The 21,579-nt window shown below is 41.5% G+C and overlaps 1 protein-coding gene across 1 annotated transcript in view; it reads right to left on the bottom strand.

The window, feature by feature from the left end:
- Positions 1-21,579, bottom strand: part of ak5 (adenylate kinase 5) — an 81,094-nt gene that overhangs the window by 43,972 nt on the left and 15,543 nt on the right. The window contains exon 6 of the mRNA XM_047589608.1: positions 9,243-9,434. Within this exon, the coding sequence (XP_047445564.1) occupies positions 9,243-9,434 (192 nt within the window). The remainder of the gene's footprint in view (positions 1-9,242; positions 9,435-21,579) is intronic.

The raw sequence follows: 21,579 nt of genomic DNA, 5'->3' as shown, positions 1-21,579 counted from the left end.
GATATAAATAAACCTAAAATAATTGTGATTGCCGTTTTCTGGTTATCCGGTATCTTGTGGCCGTCTCCGGAGAGGCTCAGGGAAACGGAGCATGGTGTGTTTTGGTTTGTTTGTGTTCTCGGGGAGAACTTAACTAGATGGGTCAGTTTCCGTACAATGACTGGACGGTTTCAATTACCTACAAACAATTATTTCTCCCCGCCGCAATATCCGGTTTAATATGTCAGTGGTTGTGTGTGCGTCTGATAAGTTGAGTCATGCTACTGGGAATACAAACAAATAAATAAATGAAAAACTTTCACCAATATCTAAACGTCACATTTGACACTGAACCACAAACTAAAACACAGACATGCTGAGTGACGGTGGAGGAACTTTTTCCACACAGTGACAGAATTAGGGCGAAGTGAACAGATGTGAGGACGCAATTCAGCAGTAGACAGCGTGGGGCAGTGACTCACTGCGGCCGCTGCTTTGTGGAGTTATGCCGTCCTACATCGGACCTGACATTTCTAATGAAAGGGTTGGTTTCACACAAAAAAGGCGTTCGCTCAGCAAATGCAATTAAGCCTCAGATGTTATTGCCTTCATCGGTCAACAAAGTATCAAGTCCTTCACCTGAAATAATCACTGAAGAAGAGTGTCCAATCACAGTGTGATCTGATTCTTCCAAACATTAATAGAGGTGACACATTTTACAGACAACTTTATCTGTCGGGTTTCAGTTCATTAAACAGATGGTTGGCCCCAGAAAAGTATATTGTTAGCCTAAGAGCAAAGTCTGGGGTGTTCAATGTTTTTCAAGCCAAGGATCCCCAAAGTGATGGAGAGATTAAGTAGAGACCCCCTACCTTCCATATTAATCTCAGTCTAGTGCCATTTATAAATATATATCATTGTTATAATTTTGCACTGAATATTAAGCTATTCAAATAATACACAGGTTCAAATATTAATTATTTTTTTTACTTCAATCATGTGCAACGGTAGGGTGGCCGTGTACTTGCCATAAAGATAAACATAATTGACATACAATTGGCCTCATGGAAGCGATTGTCAATTGTTAGCTTCTCTGCTGCTAATATTGCAGCGAGCGTCTGGGATTTCACCTGGGGACTGAATAGGCTCTCGACCCACTGCAGGGAACCGGATAGAGTCAACATGTAATATGCAGGCTTGTGATTGGCTCAGCAGCAGTAGGGGCGGGGCCTGCTGTGAACAGAAGGGTTAGATTGACAGGTCTAGCGCTGTTGAGACAGCTCCTGTATCGCTGAGTGAGTGAAGTGTTGACGGAAAGACGACGTCTTCTGCCTCCATTTATCTCTTTACTGAAATATGTGTGATTCATGTTAATGTCTATTTAAATAAATTTAGACTTGTGGGGGAAAATTGAAGGGCAAAATTTAAAATTATATAAGAAATGTCCAACCAAAAATTTTGCAGCATAAAACAATAACAGAACATGACAGCGTCCAACATGTGTGTCTGTCGCCTTTCAAAACAAAAGTTAGAAGTGGAGGCTTCTCTAGAGTGGAGGTTAGCCATTAGCAAGCTGTGTTGTAGCTTTAATTCAACGGTTGTCGGTTGTTAACGCCACACAAGACGCACTACGCACTGCCACGCTTCCTGAATTTGGTCCTGTGCCTCACCAGAGTTCGGTTGAGCTTTCACACACTTACTCAAAGGAAGTGGACAATCTGAGGAACCGAACTCTGGTTGGTTTCAAGCGGGCGAAACAGCTCCGGTGTGAAAGACTGAAATCATAGTGAAAATATTTTATCTGATTAAACGTAGCTGAGAAGATTTATATTAGGCATAACATTATGACCACCTTCTTCAAGTATCCCACAGATACTTGATCAGTCGTTTCAGTCGTTTGGTCTATGGTTTTTACTTCTCTTGCTTGTCAGTGGTTTTAATGTTGTGGCTGATCTGCTGCTCTTTCCTTTAGTCTCTTGAAGGCACAGGTGGATGAATCTCTAACCAAATATAAATGGACAGAGAAGTGATCAACGCTAACATAATGAACCTCAGGGGGGATTTGGAACTAATAATCTCTAACACAGAGCTAATGGCTTAAACCTTTAATGAACAACTCAGTCAGTCTGTCCTCTTTGTCCTCAATCTAAGCCATAATGAGACCTCACTTTGGTCACTGGAGGACACCTACCGGTTCAGATGTCTTTTACCATGAATCTTTTGGGCTCTGCCGGCCTCTCGATTGTCAGAGGTGTCAATTGTCATGTGATTGCGAGGACAATTTGTCGAGCCAGAGACACGCTGAGAGAGTGAAGGTGGAGAGACGACAGACGGACAGACAGAGAGAGAGAGAGAGAGAGAAAGTTTGTCCAAAACGTGCTGTGACCGCCTGTCAAAGGAAGCACCGAGAGCAATTCACAGGAGGGGAAAACCATCGACAAAACGTTCAAATCACTCGGATACGGAGCGAAGGCTTTTTTCATTCACAGGTGTGGGGAGAGGAAATTGGTTGTAGCCAAGGTGTTTTTACCAAAAAAAAAAAAAAAAGAAGAAACACCACAGATTGCATGAGGGCAACGCTGCAATGTAGGGCATCTCGGCTGGTTTAGGAGTTTCTATCCCTTACAGCTAAGTTAGATAAAGCGCTGTCTGTGTTATAAACCACAGAAGAAACGCTTAAAGCTTCTAAACCAACGTGCTGCTAACTGTACATTTACAGCACACGACCCTCTCCTCCACAGTAACGTCATGATCACTGCTATGTTCCACAGAGACATCAAACCTCGGTGGGCATAGTTTAAACCGTTCCACCTGAGCTGATTCTGATAAAATGTGATCCGCCGCCTCCATTTTCTAGACTTTAATGATCCATGGGGGAAATTGCTCGGTCGCTTCCAAGTGCTCCTATGATTGAAACGAACGTCGCATCGGTGTCTACTTCATGATTGTTACAAGGCTGTCATTCAGACTCCAATCACGAGATTAAAAGAAATTTTCTTCATCACTCTGACACGATGCCGAGTGTGAAGAGGAACTAAGAGCCGGTTGGTGTAAGATGAAAAAAAAAAGAAAGAAAAGAAAAGAGAACAAACAAAAGATAAATAAATGGTTCTCTTTTTCTTATTCTTATCACAATGTTAGTTGGCTTCTTTTCAATTCCACCAACGTAATATTTTGTTTCACCACAGTGGCCAACGTACACCGATCAGCCACAACATTATGACCTGATATAGTGTAGGTCTTTAGGTCCTATGGGTTGAGGGGAGGATCCTCTTTGGGACCTACTGAATCAGGAGGTCAGGTCAGCACCTTGAGCTGTTCTTCATGTTTTTTGGGTTTTTTTTTTTGAGTTGTTCATAAGATGCTGCCATACAGGAGTGTCACTGCTATGAGGTGGGACGGTCTGGTCTGGTCTGGTCTAATTTGGTGGTACTTTCATGCATAGTAGACGGCTAATTAGCTGTATTTTGTGTATGTATGGGTTTTGGTGTTGTAAGTGCAGATCATCCAACACAGGACACTTGAGCATCACTCCATACACTGCCACCAATTGGCCTGTCGTTGGAAGTGCAATTACTTATTTATTTATTTATTTTTACTCAAAATAAAGATGGCCAACAGAGAGCTAGAAATGCCAAGCACCTCGGGAATTTTCCATAAATACTTCCATAGTAGGGCACCACTAAAGGTAAAATAAATAAATAAATAAATATATGCTGGCATCAAGTAACAAGAATTATATTAATTTTTGTTAAATTGTTAAAGCTTCTGGATATTTATTTCATACTAGGAGAAATTTGTTATAAATCATGGAGTGCACAATTTTCTGAACTTCAAATTCCGTTGCATAATTTTAACAATTTTATGTATATGCCTGAAGAGGAACAAAAACATACAGGAAACATCTTGACTAAGCTTCCTGTAATTCATTCATGAAAGTATTGAAGAAGTAACGTCCACATGAAACCCAGGTCCAACAGTTTCCCAGCAGAACACTAAATTGTCACAAGATGGTCAATGTTATTTACTTCTCCTGTCAGTGGTCATAATGTTGTGGCTGATTGGTGTCTGTTATGCGGCATCTAAAAAAATGTTAGATTCATATTATTCGTATCTTCTTCTAAACAATCGCCTGATAATAACAGAGATGTAGTATCTAATCTTTTCATCCCTGTATCGTCTTACTGTCTGTACATGTTTCTATAAAAGTACTGAACTAAGGTTATTAGTTTCAATCTCTTTTCTTTCCTTAGTGAACTCATTCTGCAAAAATAAAAACACAGAATAGGGCAAGGACACTGTTTTTTAAGTGTCCTTGTCCTTCTGTGTTTTTATTTTTCTACCTCATCTATCTATCTATCTATCTATCTATCTATCTATCTATCTATCTATCTATCTATCTATCTATCTATCTATCTATCTATCTATCTATCTATCTATCTGTCTGTCTGCAGCCTTTTGATTAAAAAAAACAGAAGCGAGGACATGGTTGTCTGAGCCTCTACTTTCTCAGGGTTGAACTTTTCTTCTGAGCTGTTGGGAAGAAAAACGAGGGCACAGTTGGCTGTTGGCTCATCTCGTCCTCTGATGATTGCAGTGCCCCGGGCGTGAATTTACAGTAGATATGTGCAGCCTCCTGTCAGTCATGGAGCTGGAAACTCAGTCAGAGGTGCTGAGGAAACGGCAAACAACCAGCAAACTGGATTTAAATTTAAATGGTTTTCTTTTAATTAAATGCAGCTGTTGATATATACATTAATATACTGATTTTCAAATTCTAGCTGACATGTTTTATTGTTATCTAGGTGGAAGAAAAGGACAGAACAGCAAGATATCTTTATATCTTTATTTTTTTCAGACTTTCATGACGTTTTTTAGGGTTTTAATCATATTTTATTGTGTTTGTAAAGATGTTTTATAGTTTGAGTTCGGTTCCCTGTTTTATTTTACATTTGGTTATCCTGCTGTATTTGAGTTTGACCTCCCATCTTTGTCTTTTCCTGCCCCCTGTAATTACACTCACCTGCCTTGTTTTGTGTCTTTTGGCTGCATAATCGTCCCCTCAGTAGTTTTCACCTGTGCCTTGTTTCCCAATTAGTCCTGCATATGTATATATAGTGCTGTCTCTGCCTTTGTTTCTTGCCAGTTGTGTATCTTGTCATTCCCTGCTCATCACTGCAGAACATTTTGACATCCTTTTAGTAAAGTTAATCTGTTTCCTATTCAGACCAAATGATCGAACATTATTAGAATAAAACAACTTGCTAAAGTGGAGCCTTATCGTAAATTTAAAATAGTTTTTGTGACAATTATTTGGTGTAAAAGGGAGAGAAAATTCACTGACACCAAACGTGTCAAAGTACTAGTGACTAGAGTTGTGGCAACACAACAAACCTGTAAAACCTCAGGTTAAACCACAACACAGAATACGAGACATTTATGACGAGGAGGACAGAAGAGGGTCACAATTAAGATGCAAGTTTTCATTTCATAGTAGTTTTTAACAGTTCAAGAATAATTTATTTGAGTGGTCTTTTACTTATTTCTTTTGTGTGTTTGAAACATAATTTTCACACATTTTGTTCACACATTGTGTCCTCAGTTTCTTTTCTGTTGTTGCATTAGCTCGACTACATAGTAAATGAGGCCACTACCTCAAAATACTTCAGAGTTTAAAATAAATAAGTAAATTACTCTGATGTCTTTTTTTTTTTTGTTGAGGTTTACCAGACACATTAGGGTTTATTTACACAAAGTATCGGCAATACCAGCCTGAATTTTACTCCGTATCAGATAGGAAAGGAAATCATTGGTATCGAACATCACCACAAAACACCACACTGAGCCTCATAGCTGATGACATACAGTACAAAGTGTACACTATACGTGACGTGACCATGGCTAAGGCTGCAGCAGAACATCGTAGCACACGTAGCCAGAAGCAACTGCAGCATTCATGAATACTAAAACCCGCCTAGAACATTTCCCACAGTCTAAAGACATGCAGGCTGGATGGATCTGAAACAACTCTGAGAGGCTTAGCCCACAGACAGACGGCCTCAGTGCAGGTTATGTAGAGAGTTTGGAAGCTGTAATAAAAAAGAGATCAGGAACAGAAAATTGCTGGTTGTGGGAATGGAAGCACCGCGGGAAAACGCACCAAACTGAAATGAGATTCAATAAGATCTGTGAAGAAACAAGAGAATGAAGAAGGGAGAGTGGGGAAAAAAAAGGAGACGGATCGCCGAAAAGGCAATAAGCACAATATAAAATATTCTAAGAATATAAAGCAAAGCAAACCCACCCTCGGTCTCAGAGTCATTAACTGTTGTTCGCCGCAGAAAAACAAAAGAAAAAAGCAAAAGCTGCAGACTTCCTGGGGGCATCTGATTTAATTCCCTTTTTAATGTTAATATGAGATCTCCTGCAGATTATCATTTCGAGTTCAAGATGCCCCCGAGACACCAATCTAAGACCACCCCGTCCTCACAGTAACACCGTGGAGGAGTTACTCAGTTTTCCCTCTGATGGGAGGAAGACGAGGCCGCGCCGACAACCAGACGGATCAATAAGACTCCCAACAGAAGAGTGGGCTGTCGGCTGCAGGAGCCAATATCTCTATTAGCCCACGACCCACACGTACCACTGGTAACTCGATGCTTCTCTGCAGTTCACATCCACACAAGTAGCTGAGAGATCCTGGCCTGCACACTCCCTCTGCTGTGGAGTGTGTTAAGAATGACGGTGAAATGAATTGGCGTGATTTAATTTGGATGTAAATGCTGTACGGTACATTATTATTTCTAATGACACCAGTTTACGTCAGACTGGCACATGTTGATTGATGACCACAGCTAGTGTTGGATGTGTGGCTTTAACATTTAGTAGTGACATAGTTGTTCTAATTAAAAAAAAATCTCTTGAATTTTTAACCTTGAGAATCAGAAATGTAATTTGCTCAATCCCTTTGGTTTTTGGTGACGTGACTGCAAAAACTAATCAAATGTCGTACGGTCTGCAGTGTGAACAGTGTGGATGTTGAGTGGAAATTAAGTAGTTAAATCAACATAAACACAGAATATACACAATGTTTTAAAATCAGCTCAAAAAGTCTTTATTCAGCCTAAAGGCACAGAGTGAGTGAGTTTACTTCCTTTGTTTTCTTGCGATAACGAGTTATTTTTCTCATTATTTCAGGAAAACAAAGCTCTGTTTTCTTGAGATCTCCAGAAACTGTTTTGTGCTATAATGTTTGCTAGATAACGATTTAAACAGCTCACCTTACAGTCGACTTATTACTATTATATATTATTTTATTTTGCTAAGGGCATCTGTCAGTCAGAACTCTCTCGAATTAAATATATCGAAATCTCGAGAAAACAGAGGAAATTAACTCATGACCACAGGAAAACGGAAAAAAAAAATAATATGTGAACGCATGGCCGCTTAGGGCTTCCGTACAATTCTACCGTGACATGCAAAATATGTAAGTCAGGCCTAAAATGTGACAAAAGTACTGCTGCAATCCACTAATGCTTACAGAGGAACGGTCCAAATCCTCTAAACAACTATCATTTAACAACTTCACTAAACGTCCTGAGGTAACAGAGAGAAGGAAGCTGCACAAAAACAATTTGATGCTGAATGTCGTTGTCAAATTTATTAGGCCTTTAGCTCCAGAGGAATACCACATTTCTTTTAACCTGCTGCGATGGTATCCCATCTTAAAACACCCTGTGGAGTACTATTGAATGTTATCGATAGCGCTGAGTGGTTGCCTGTTTTTATACAGGCTATACATACCTGCACCTACACAGCATGTATGACATGAGCCGTCTGTTCTCAGAATATGTTCGGGTCACAAATGTAGATTTCATTGTTGCAAATCATTACTTTCTACTTTATTTGTGTTAGTAACTTCATCATCGTGACTTAGATCACATGATACTCAACTTTAAAAAAAAAAAGAAAGAAAAAATCAGAAATTGTGCAACCGCAGTACATGGATGAAAGGAAACGTCTCTTCATACCCAACAGTCTATATTCATCACTGAAAAAGGGAAACCAGACTACACAGCTGCTTTTTGGTCGGAGGCTAAGTAGAGGTACAGAGCTGGCCTCTCCTGAGTCATGCTGTACGGTTTATTCATTTCAGATGCATTCAACATGCTGAACTGGCCTGGTCTGATTCCTAACGTTGCAGAATATACCACCAAATGATGCTTCACCCTCTGGATGAGCCAGCGCATGCAAATCATATGACGAATTTAAGACGACGCAGCAGCAAGACGCAGCGTCACTGAGGCTCTGTTGCTAAGTCAAACCTATATACAAGTTTTTAAATTGTGTTGACAGGCCAAGTAAAAATAGACCTATTATAAATAATTTCCGCCACACTTTTTTCTGAACATAGCCGTCATGTTGGTGTCGTCTGGTGCTCGGGAGAAACGTTGAAAAGCAAAATGCTAGCAAGAGGAGATTGCTAGCTAGCTTCAAACGCTTGAGAGCAATAAACCAAAAAGGCAAAACAAACAAATAAAAAAAAATGCCACCCCTATAGTTTCCTATAGTTTTGTAAATGGTTGTAAATAGTTGTACAAAAATGCACAATTCATTTCCAGCATTTTAATGTAAACCGTTATAAATAGCTTTGTTGTTTGCTAAATTGTGTACATAAGCTTTTGAAATTTACACTTTAGATTTCTATTCTAAGTTATAAAAATGGTTTGTTAAACATGTTTGTGGTTTTAACAGTGAAGAATCTAACTTTTTCCTACTCGGATTTTATGGATTTAATTTGGTTTTAGGTCCAATGTGTTGACACAGTTTGTCAGAATGAAAAAATAACTGCGAAAATGACACAAGTGAGGTTGTGCTGCAAAGATTGACACCAAACACGTAAACCATTTTTAAGATGAGATATAAATTGTATTAAAACGGCTGATTATACTCTGGACTCCAGAGGGTTAATATTTGCCCAACGCTGGCAAATGACTTTTAGCTTGGTGTCATAGGTCTTAAATGATTGACCTTAATTTTTTTTTATCAGTTTCTTAGTTCACTGAAACCACAAGTTGTAGTTCAAAACATTATTCTGTGACAGGATGTGAAAGTTGGAGGCAGCACGTGCCCATCCACCACCCTGAGCTCCATATCTGTACTTTCCATTACATAAAGGCCTCACTGCTTCCTGTGCTGGCAGACATACCCCGTAATCACTTTTCTTTCTTTCTCGCGCACACACACTTTTCAGCCAGCCTTACCGTAACAATAAGGCCCCTCTCCTGGAAGTATTTGACCAGAGGAATGGTGTTTTGCTTGAAGTTGGTCAGGCGGCGGTCGATGGCCTTGGGGTTATCGTCTGGTCGCCCCTGCTGCTCGGCTCTCTTCTGCAGCCTCTCCTTCAAGCGGTGGTTGGTGCAGGCCAGGAACACCACCAAGTCAGGAGTGCAGATCTGCAGAGAGAAAGAGGAGATTATGTTTAATTTAAATGTGATGGACACAGTCTGACCTGGAGGAAGCTCAGAGGGGCTCATTCCTCTTAACCAGCAGCTCGGGTGAATCTCATTTTTAAACCCAGTCAACTGAGGTCAGAATGTCAAAACTGCTATTACATACATATATACATAGACATATATCAAAGTAGCGTCTGAAGATATTGTGAATACTGTACACAAACACAGTCCACCGAATTTCACTGGACTAAAATTATGAGCTTTGGAAATAGCCTGCAGCAGCACCAGCAAAAAGACGGTTTTAATACAGGTGAGATTGTGAGTCAGACGTGATGATTTTGTATTCCAAAAAAAAAGAAAGATGAGGACATAACCTGCCACGCTGCCTGCCAGCATTTCTTTGTATTAATCCTCGTTGCTTTTGAGAAACAGAGGAGGATGAGACAGTCTTATTTTGTGCGTCAATCCACAAATAACATTATAGGTGCGATCACACAAGCCGCCTCTTTCATAACTGTAACTGCATCAGTGTGTCCAGAGATTAAACACAAAGGGAGTCGCTTCAACAGCTCCAGATAGGAACAGTCCCTCGAAACGTCTGTCATCATTAAAATTAATTTCTGAATTTCACTTAACATTCAGCATCTTCTTCTAAAACACTTCAACACTTCACAACCCATTTAACCAAGACCTGGAGTGTACTGTACACATGTTTAAAGCAACTTAGTTTTGTATTTACAGCTTCATTCGCTGCCTCCAAATGGCCCAATCATTGACTTTACTTTAACCTCCTGAGACCCTGCGTCCTCATATGGGGACATTTTTCTTTTAGGTTTGTGGCAGTTTTCTTATTCTGCTTAGTTTAATCTTGATTCATTCTGCAGCCAATCACCGGACAATTGTATGGACAAATGTATAAAACCTCATCAGATTTGACAGTTTTATCAACTTTTCTAGTTTAATCTAACACTTAAATTCTTTCAATAGTAAGAATCTATAACTTCGCTAATTAGCAAGTACTCGTTTGAGGATGTTGGGACTTCATTATTTGCGATTCTGTCTTTGCACAGCCATGTTCAGTTTTATGACCTCATCGCAAGATTGAGTGAAATAATCCCTGTGTCCACAAATGAGGACATTTTTTTTGCTTTTTCTTTTTCCAAAAACTACTTCCTGTTCAAAGATTATGCTTAGCTTTTTATACCTCTTAGGTCCTACTAATAAAAGCTGGCCTGGTGAACACCCGCAACGTGCTTTACCTTCATTTTTTGGTCTCCTCCACCTATTTCACAAAGATATTTGCCTTATTGCAGGTGCTTCATCAGTTAATTGCTGCCTGTGTGTCTGTCGTATGGTGCTGGACAGTTAAGTCCAGAAAACCAAAACAATCAGCTGAAAGTCATTACAGTGTACAGTGGAGAGGAGGGACAGAGATGGATACAGTAGTGGATGGACAGATAGGCAGGTGGACAGATAAATGGATAGATGGGCGGACAGGTGGATGGGTAGATGGACAGTTAAATAGATGGAGAGATTGATTGATTTCTTCCTCACTGTAACTCAAAAGGCCGCTCATCCGAGTAGCTTCTTCAGCTCTGAGAGACCAGTGGGAAGTTGAGGTTTGAATAACTTAACTGAAGAAGCTACTCGGATGAGCGGCGAAACGTCTTCTACAAGTCCAGTTCTTCAAAGGTCTTTTGGATTAACATGACCTGGATGAGTGAGAACCTTCACAGACATACAGTATCCTTCACTGTATCCATCTATCCGAGGGCAGAGATGGGGGATACACGGTCACTTCCTTATTTCTTAGGTAGATCTTGATCAAACTAACCCAGTCACATCCTCCTCTAAATGCTATAGTGTTCAGCTTCTGTTCAGGCTGTCAAAGTCATTTTGGAGGATGTGGTTTGTGGTGCTGACTCCGGCTGGTTTAAAGTACCACAGTGACTACTGGCTTTATTTGAGGAGATGAATGTTTTTCCTGTCAAAATGCCCACATGATCTCACCACTAACTGAACTTCGTTAAATGTGCTTTATTTGGCATTAAAACAAATGAGAAGAAGAAGAATCGCCCCCTGCAGCACCTGTTGCCAAGATATAATGTGAGCAAATAAACAGTAGCAGTGTTAATTTAAAAGAAAAAGGTCAAGCGACGGACTCAGGCCCGAGTGATGCACATTTAATTTGTGACGGAACGATGAGCTTGAATGCTTCTGTTTTATAAAAGTTCGCCACACAAATGCATTCCTGGGTAACCAATGTCGTTTTGTGTGCCGGGCGTTTAAAGATCAGCTGTTATCAGTTTAATGCACGGCAGCATCAAAAGGAAGTGATCTGGTTTCCATGGCTCTGACCTGGTACGGTGAGAGCGCCGCTTCCACCACCAGGAATGCTGCCCTATAAAAAGCTAAAAAGCAGGAGCGGTTTATAACTATTCATGCCGTGTGCTTTGGGTTCCTCCTGTCTCGTGTTTCATTGCACACGATAAGCACTCCCAAGCGCGTTTGATCTCAAAAAATAGCTCGGATGGCGTTGTTTATCGAGGCGCACGCCACTCCTGCTACGGGACCCCATTCTGAGTCTCGCAAATGAAAGTTTCAGTTTCCATAGCGACCACACACGTGCACCTTGTGTGTTTTTTTTTTCCTCTCGGTTCGAGCTGCTGATGCGGAGTTTTGAAGATGATCAGATTAAAAGGACCTCACATCAGATCAGAATGGAAAGACACACGTGTGACGCCATCTCCTCTGCTTTAAAGCCCTGGAATCGCATGGCGGGCTTCCTTTAAAAACACACACACACGGACCGAAGACCTAAACAAGGTGCAGATGTTGACCTGTGCCAAGCGGCTAATACCCTCTCAGGGATCTTCGGCTTAATGCATTCGATCAAAGGAAGAAGAAAAAAAAGAAAAAGAAGAAGAAGGTGGATAAATAAATTGATGGCAAACATTCAAGTATTCAAGCTTCCTGTTAGGCTGCGGTGGAAAGATTACATCTTTCATAAAGAAACAACCAGATGATTCTGTAAAAAAAAAAAAAATGTAGGCCTTCAAGACCGAGATAAGAGTTTTTTTTTTTTTCTTTTTACAGAAAAAAACAACAACTCAACCTTCTAACACGGCACGAAGAGAGATCTCAACAAGGGCATCGGCCCTGAGCGCCGCGCTCGCCTTCGGTTAAGTTTGTCCCGCTCCGCCTTTCTGAGCACGTGCGTCCGCAGACGATCAGACGTCTCCATCTGTCTGCACGAACCCCACGGTGTCCTGTCCCTGTCCAGCAGTTCTCATGGAGAGACACAGACTTTAATCTCACGTCTCAGGGAGCTCCAAATGCTGTTATCGCAACTCGCCCAAACAAATGCAATTAGGGTGCGTCGTTTGAATGGATGGTTTAGAAAGCACGCTGATCAGGCATAAAATTATGACCACCTTCCTTAATACTGTGCAGGGCTACCTATTGCCTCAAAGACAGTGGAGTCCCAGCAGAGAATGGACATGGGTCTTTTGAGGGTGTTGAGGGGAGGGGCCTCTGTGGATCATCCCACAGATACTTGATCAGTTTAGGATTCAGTGAATTTGGAGACAAGGTCAACACCTTGTGCTGTTTTTCATGCTTTTTTTTTAACTGTTCCTCTCAGTGGTCATAATGTTGTGGCTGATCGATGTATAGGGTTCTAAGTAACTTCCCTTATACTGTTTTGTCAATTAAAAAAAAAAAAAAGAAAAAGATTCAATATCAAATCCCAGTCCATGACAACTCATACTTTACATTTAAGCTTTAAAAATTTAAAACATTTTTTAAAAATTAGCCACTTATCACCACTTTCTATTGATCACGTCACAACTCCTGCTTGAGTTAGACATCCCCTACATTGCTGCAGTTAATTTCATCGTAACTAATTAATCTCACACTAATTATCTTGAGTAACTGCTCTATTGGTCTGTAAAACACGAGAAATGGGGAAGAGGAGGTGTCGTCTTCCAGCTTGTCATGCTATGCACCGAAAGCCTTTTCTGTGCGATTCTTACGTTGTTAAATGATATACAAGGCTGTTAAAGTAATAACCATCTCTTTTTGCCACTTCCTACCACGGTAACAGCAAAATGACTCATGCACCGTTAAGAAGATGCAGAGCCAGGATGTTTTTAAATGTCTTGTTTTTCTCCAAATCAGCTCAAACCTAGTCTCATGTAAAAAAAAAAAAACAAAAACAAGAAAGGCAGTCTATCACCTGAAGTCAGTTGGTTTTAGTGTGTTGGTGCAGCTTTTCCGTTTCCAGGTGACTGAGATCAATCTCCGTGCTGACGGGCTGCCCAGCATCAACCCTCGCGCAATATAAATCAACAGGTTTATTTTTGAGTAAGCCTGAAAAATAGTTCTCCTAAAAACCTGTAAAAGCTCCAGGACATACGACCTGATGGTGCTGGTTAAAAGCTCACAACATTCAGATGAAGAATCTGCACGATCAGCCACAACATTATGACCAGGAGGAGGAGGTGAATAACGTTGACCATCGTGTAATAATTTAATGTTCTGCTGGGGAACTTTTGGACCTGGCATTCATTCATGTGGATGTTACTTAGACATGTAGCTCCCACCCAGACCAGACCAGACACCCCCACCCCATAGCAATGACATAGGGCCCAAAGACTCCACTAACAACATCCTGTTATCAGACTGTTCAGTTGCGGCCAGGACATTCTGTTCTGGGACTAAAGCAGTGGACTTTCTGTTAAAAGGGAACTCCTGTCACCACGAATCCAGATTCATAACCAGCCCTGTTGATGTTATTGTTGAACCTGGCCATGAATTTAAAACCTAATATAATAGGAGACTCTTTAGTCTTTATCAGCACAGATTTTTAAAATGCCTCCTCACTTGCCACATTCGCAGTGGAAATCTCTATAAGCTCGCTAAAAGAACAATTGTATAAATGTTTTTTTTTCTTTCTTTCTTTTAATTTTCAACTTCCCCTTAAGCTGGTGGAAGTCTCACAGGAGGAGGTGGATGAAGCCATGCACACTTGCTGCGTTAATTCATTGGTCTCTGAGCACGATGTGCCACTGTTCAGATTTGTAATTTAATGATTACGATGAGCAGATTTAAAGGCGGCAGCTCCGTGCACAAAACCCCGATCTCTGACCGGCCACAACCTCAGCTTGTACACATTAAAAATAAATAAATAAATAAATGCCTGTGATGAATCACTTTTATGACAATTCCATTTCCAAGACAGTCAGTCGGAGTGTTTGTGGAAGGGCTTGAAGGGAGGATGAAGGGAGAGCCGGTCCCTCTGGGAAACTGTGAAGGAGAGCAGGGCTGCTGTGGTGGAGGCAGCTCATAAACACGCTGCTGTGATGTTGTAAAGGGCAAAGTGGCAGCATGGGATAAGTGATAAGTAGTAAAATGGATGCGGCGGGCTGCCAGACTCAGTGCTCCTTAACTCACACGCTGCTAAAGGAATATTTGAACAGCCACGGGTTGGTTTTTAGTAAATACACCGATCAGGCATAACATTATGACCACCCTCCTAATATTGTGACTCGTCAGAGAATGGACACGGGGCTTCTGAGGGCGTCCTGTGGGGTCTTAATAACAGGATGTGTGTTGAGTGGAGGGGTCTCCCTCTGTGGATCTTCCCACAGCTGATCAACTTGATCCGTTTGGGATCTAGTGAATTTGGAGGCCGGGTCAATGACACCTTGGGCTGTTCTAGTTGTTCGTAAACCGTTTTTGTGCGTGTGTCTGTGTCAGGCTGCATCCTGCTGGGGATGTCTGCTGCCATCAAGGAGTGTCATTGCTATGGGGTGGAGGGGTCTGGGCTACATGTCTAAGTAACATCAACACAAATGAATGCCAGGTCCAAAAGTTTCCCAGCAGAACACTGAATCGTCATAAGGTGGTCGATGTTATCTACTTCTCCTGTGAGTGGTCATAATGTTGTGGCTGATCAGTGTACACAAAACTAGGTTTGTACTTTTTCTCATTTTGTCCTCATACCATTTCTACAAGCACTAATTCCCCGCCCACAAACCCGCTCTCCTCAAGTCTCGGATCCCTTTACATTCACGTAAACTTTCCAGACTTTCTCCATTTGTCTCGTTTCCTTCCTCGTCTCCTCCATCTTTGGAGCTGCTCTCTTGGTCCGTATGCCTTGTGCGGCCGTTAATGATGAAGAGGAGAGGTTTGTGTTGTGTCTTCTGCAGCCCAACTGGAGCATTTAACAACATCTCCACGGGTTTGCTAGCTTTTTTTTTCTTTTTAACAAGGTTGTTAAGTGCTGGCGTGAAGCGGAGTGATTAATCCCATGGAAGAAAAAAAGACGTATAATCCTCTAATTGTTGAATATTTTTGGACTTTAAATGTCTGTTGAAATAAAACAAACTGTTCTTTTACTTTTTAACCAATGACTGAACCAATCGTTAGATGCAGCTGGAACCAGGTGTTTACTGTGACTTACATGAATCCTTTATAACCGCATAACCGCCTTTTCTGCACTTTTGTTATCTCTATATGGAATATTACACAACATATGGAGGATCTGATCTCTAATCACACCCGATCTAAACGTTATCAGTTCCCAACCCCTAACGCATTCCTGCCGCTCAACAGCACATCGTGGTATCTAACACTATCTGCTGCAGACAACGTGGACTTGAACGAGATGTAATTTTGCACTGATGTGCCAGCTGATGAGGACGATTTCAGACATAGAACTGATTCCTGGAAGGACACGCAGAAATGTCTCTCAGGAACTGGGAATGGAAGAATTAATTTGTTGTTGGAGGACGAGCAGCAAGTGGCTTTCTGAGTTTTATTCACTGTGAAGAAATTAAGTGTTGCATAAAAACCTCCTCAATGCAGCCGCCAAAGTTAAACCCTCTGCTGAGATGAGTAAAACTGTTAGGACTTTGGGAATTACATTTATCTGCTTGTCTGCTAAGAGTTAGATAATTTTCTGACTCGTGTGTGCGTGTGTGTGTGTACACCAGGAGCCAATTAGCTTAGCGCAGCATAGCACTGAAACTAGAAAGTAGCCTGACTCTGTTCAAAAGTCACAGTCTTGCCTAAGATCTCCAAATTCTCCAGGCTGAGAAATCATACTAATGTACAGAATCGGTGACAAAAATCTTAAGAAACTATGATGGTACTCATTTGTTTGTTACTGTACAGTTGATGCTGTACGACATTAAACAAAACAGACTCAGAGAGACTAGTTACAACCAAAAACGAAGTATATAATTTTCAAATAAATGGAAGAAACTCCTCAAACTTGTCAAAGCTGCTCAAAGACAGAAATGCAGAACTGTGCACTTAGCTCATCAGGTGTTCTATGCATTAACATATCACACTGTTGATCGTTACATAGAAAGCCACGTCGCTTCCTCCTTTATGATAAGCACACGCAGAAACTGAAACCCAAGTACTACTACATGTATGTCGTATAGGGTTCATTTAGGTAGGAGCAACAGGATGTTGTTAAAGATAAATTCCGTGCACCTTTTTTTTTCATTATAAGTCGCACATGAACATCTGAACTATCTGATGTTACACCAGACTTGGCATCCTTAAACATCAAATAAGTACTAATAAATACTTTTCAACAAGTAATTAAATTAAGTGCAATACAAAAACAATTTAGCAAACTAGAACTTAAACAAATTAGAACTTGAGTGAGAATTTGGAGCGATAATAAAAGGCCGTTAGAATCGCTCGCTCACGAGGTTCGAATGATGCGTAGTACCAGGAGGATAAGAGGACGCTCTCACACAAACATTTGAGCTGTGCACCTAAAAAAACAGATCGATTCATTTATTTTTTTAGATATTCATAATTTTATGTTTTACTAAACTGATCAGTGATAACAGTCTTGGAAACATGAATATTTTTCCATAAACTAGTTTTCAGTTTCCACACTTTTCCAGTTAAGTAGTGGACATTAATACAAATCAAATTCCAGACTTGCATAGGTACCTTGATCCACACAAATGAATGCCAGGTCCAAAAGTTTCCCAGTAGAACATTGGATTGTCACAAGATGCAATTTAAATGTTATTTACTTCCCCTGTCAGTGGTCATAATGTTATGGCTGATCAGTGTGTACTACCAAGAAATTGTCCAGCTATCCTGCACAAAGTCCTCATAAAACCATGCACAGATTACATAAACTACATACCAAACGAACAAAAACATATATTTTTCTAATGGTGTTTCATTTACGTGTCTGTTTATGTATGTGTGGCTTTTAAACCCGGAGTCTCTGCAAAATGTCCTCATAATGACAATAAAGACTCTTGATTCTGACATAAACTAATAAAAACTACTCTACTAGAAAATGCAGGCATGAGAGTGGTTCCCATTATTTTAATTTGTTTATATTTATTAGTGGATTTTTATATATGTATATATATTAGATTTCCCTATACACTGGACTGGACGCCACAAGTGGTGTCCTCCCCGATAACACACGAGGTCTCAGCGCGTCATCTGTCAAACTACGCCGCCGTTGTTTTCCCTCTTCGCTCCTGAGCTGCACAAAAGGCCCTTTAACAACAAGCTGTCTCTTTACTCGATTGTAAATCCCAGGGCCGCTGCATCTGTGCATTGCTTGCTCGCTGAGTGGTCGTCAGCTCCCGTCCGACCATCGACGACGGTATATGAGCCGGTTTAGAGTGGTTGCCATGACCCGGCCATAAACACAACTGCATGCACGTGTTATCCGCGCCATTTCATCTCCACCGCACTTCCTCTGATCCTTATCTTTGCAAACCGTCATCGACCCTTTTAAGGATCCTTTTGTGCAGCAATTTAAATAACATTCTGACAATAATAATAAATAAAAAAATCTATTTAGCTGAACTTAATTTCTGGCATTATCTGTTATAAACGTTGTTTTAGGAAATTACAAAATGAGACACAACTTTTAACTTATATCTCCTGGCTCTTTGAATTTGCCGTTAACTCTCGAATGTGCAGCCACAGAAGAAAGTTGGTTGCTTCTTGCAGGTTTATTTTCTGAGGTCGTGTGTACAGTACAGCACACAGTATATAACCACTTATTCACCCAACCTGCGTCACCATTACCGTAATGTCAGCTTTTTTTCTCCCAGAAAGCACAACTTGAATTTTGTCCTTTGGTGAGTTACGGTAATTCAAAAACGTGTTCGGTCTTAAAGGGTTGAGCAGCTTATTGAGAGGGATTAACACACTGATGTTGATGAAATTTACAGGGCGACGTTTGATTCTTTGTGTCAAGTTGGGTTTGTGTGCGCCGGCTGTTTGGCCTCCACCAAGGGAACTCCTCAGGGAACTACCTTGCTCTTAAACTGCTAAACGCCCCACGATATTCACCAGAGTATAGAGTCTCTACATGTGTCTGTAGAAAACAATGCCATGAAGTGCCGTGAGAAAAAACGAAACGAACCACAAAGGCCTGAAAATCTGCATTTGTCTTCCGTAAACACTGTCAGTGGGAGGCTGAAACTCAAGATAAGATGGTTTTCTGGTATCTAAACAGTCAATTTAGTTGCGGTAAATTACGAATAAATGTGCACAAAGACACAGATTCGCTTCATTTTTAGCAGTTCACACAGATGAGCTGAGTACGCTCAGTTTTTTTTTTCCTCTTTGTTTTTGTGTTTGGTCTCCACCGACTCCTGAGGGAATTATCCGGCCCTTAAGCTGTTAAATACTACACTAAGTGCAAGATGATCACCAGCGTGTGTCAGCTAAAAGCAATGCAGAAGCAAAGGCAGTGCAAGCAATTAGTGTGGAGGAAAAAAAAATAATAAAAAGAAGGCAGGGAGGCGTCTTAATAAAAGCTGAGGAGCTTCAGATTGAGCTGAGAATTGTCACAGCGAGCTCCGGCGCTCACATTATTACACTCTGCTTCCACGCGTTGTTTTCACCGAGCCCGTCGCCCACTGTGACCGAACGCACGTATCACTGACTATGAATGACTTTTTAATATGATGGCTGAAACTCAATCTGCAATCAACACCACGTTATACGGCGTCTGAGTGACCTTGAGTCTTATTTGTGAGTCTGATTGCCTCTGCGTGTGTCTGTGTGTGACACAAGCGTGCGGCGACATATTCGCCGTCGGACCTTTTGTGCATTTTCTTTGCGTGCGTGCGCGTTCGCATATTTTCATGTGTACACAGTTGCTCGTGTGCGTCTGCATAGAGAGAGAAATTGCCTTTTGTTAACTTAACTGGCTGAAGCAGATGGACTCTATCCAGCCGACTGAGTGGCTGCGGCTGCCTCCATGAACAAGCCATTCATATGTGTTCACTGGAACGTAAATGAGATAGAGCACCGGCCCAGTCTTTCAGTAAATGTACCTCCAGAGTACCATCTGGTTTCCGTTGCAGGAGGCCGCAAAGTGAATCAGCGTGCAGCACCACTGGGAGCCCCAGTATGAGAACTGTCTGCATCGAGCCTTCCTTAAGTGACGCATCAATAAAGCAGCTGATTGATGCGCTCGCTATTGGTGCTGATCAAACCGTCCTGGCGATACAACTTTTGGTACAGTGGCTGTAAATGGAAGTACCGGTCCAGACAGACACAGTTCAGAAAAATTACCATAACGGAAATTGGTCTTTCTAGTCTTCACAATTGCATGCATGAAAGTGATCCAGTGTGTGATAAGAACTTGAGTTTCTCAGGTAGCACTTGCCCCATCGCTGCTTGTAAATGCAATTACAAAAATTTAAAAGTGAACCCTTGTTGAAAAGTGATGATTTGCTTGCAGCTCAAGGTATGTGGTGAGAAGACCTGTTTTTACAATACAGACTAAAAGTAGGAGATCAAATTTTAATGGAATTTATTACCAATCAGTCCTTCCAAATGCAGACACGAGGACTGAATCCAACCACAGCGGGTCACAAACCAGTGTGTAGGATGGACAGGATCAGGAATGAGTACATTAGAGGACTCATGTGAGATGTTTCTGAGATAAAGTTAGAGAGAGATATCTTAGAAATGATGATGTGAGGGCCAAAGCCACAGCAAGGGTCTCACTCATCCACTGCCTTGCTGGTGCGACATGGGGTGCCTCCGCCAAGGTACTGCTAATCTCCCTACAGGCCTTTGTCCTCTCTGTGGCCAAATACTGCGTCCCAGACTGGAGCACAAGTTTCCACACCCAGAGGGTAGATGTGGTCAAAAACAAACCCTCAGGATTGTGACCGACTTCCTGGAGTCCAGCCCCATGTTCTATCTACCAGCCCTTAAAGGTGTCGTCCCACCCAGCTTACACTACCCTCGCCCTGGCAAGGAAAGACAAACAACATTACTGGCACATCCAGCATGCCACAGCAATACAGCCAGCCCCTTCAAGTAGGCTTAAGTCCCGCCATTCCTTCAAGATGGCGGCCATAGAGCTGCTCACTTCCATGGCTGGAGGACCTGTCCGTAAAAGGCATGGCTGGCAGCAGCTTGGAAGCAGGAGTGGGAATCGGCAAGACTGGAATCTGAGACCGTAGGGACGGCATCAACGGAGAACAGCTACCTCGCCGACAATATACCCTCCTAAATCGCCTCCACACTGGCCTTAGCTGCTTCGGTTCATCCAGGAAGAGATGAGGCCTGACGGACAGTGCAGCATGTGAGTGCGGGGAGCCTGAGCAGACCGCCGACCACATCAGCAACACCCGTCCCCCTGTACAAACCACCTTCAGACACAGAGGAGTGACCGAATGACACAGAGCTGGATGTGTAAAGATGATACACAAAAGAAGAAGAAAGAGAAAGGTGGTTTGGACGTGTTCAGAGAGGGGAGAGTGAATGTACTGGTCGAAGGATAATGAGGTTAGAGGTGCCCGGCAGGAGGAGGTCTAGAGGAAGACCAAAGAGGAGGTAGGGACCAGGTGAAAGGAAAAGAAGAATGTCTGGTGGTGGTAGTTTTTGAAAATTTTAATTTAAGGAATGGTTACAAAACTTCTGTCAAAGAACTATTGGAAGTAACAACAAGTTGCTCTTGAACATGCAAAATATTAGCAAAACTCTGGCCTTTTCTAAAAACTTCCTTCTCTGTAACAACCTCTTTCAATTTGGTTACAGCTCAATTAATATCTGGAACAATGAGTTTTGTGACTGTGGGACTATTCTAATCCATTCGAGACTTGAGACTTTGATA

This window comes from Mugil cephalus, chromosome 7 (assembly GCF_022458985.1).
Source record: "Mugil cephalus isolate CIBA_MC_2020 chromosome 7, CIBA_Mcephalus_1.1, whole genome shotgun sequence".
NCBI classification, from domain to species: domain Eukaryota; kingdom Metazoa; phylum Chordata; class Actinopteri; order Mugiliformes; family Mugilidae; genus Mugil; species Mugil cephalus.
Note: the sequence above shows the minus strand (reverse complement) of the source record. Positions and strands in the feature narration are given on the sequence as shown.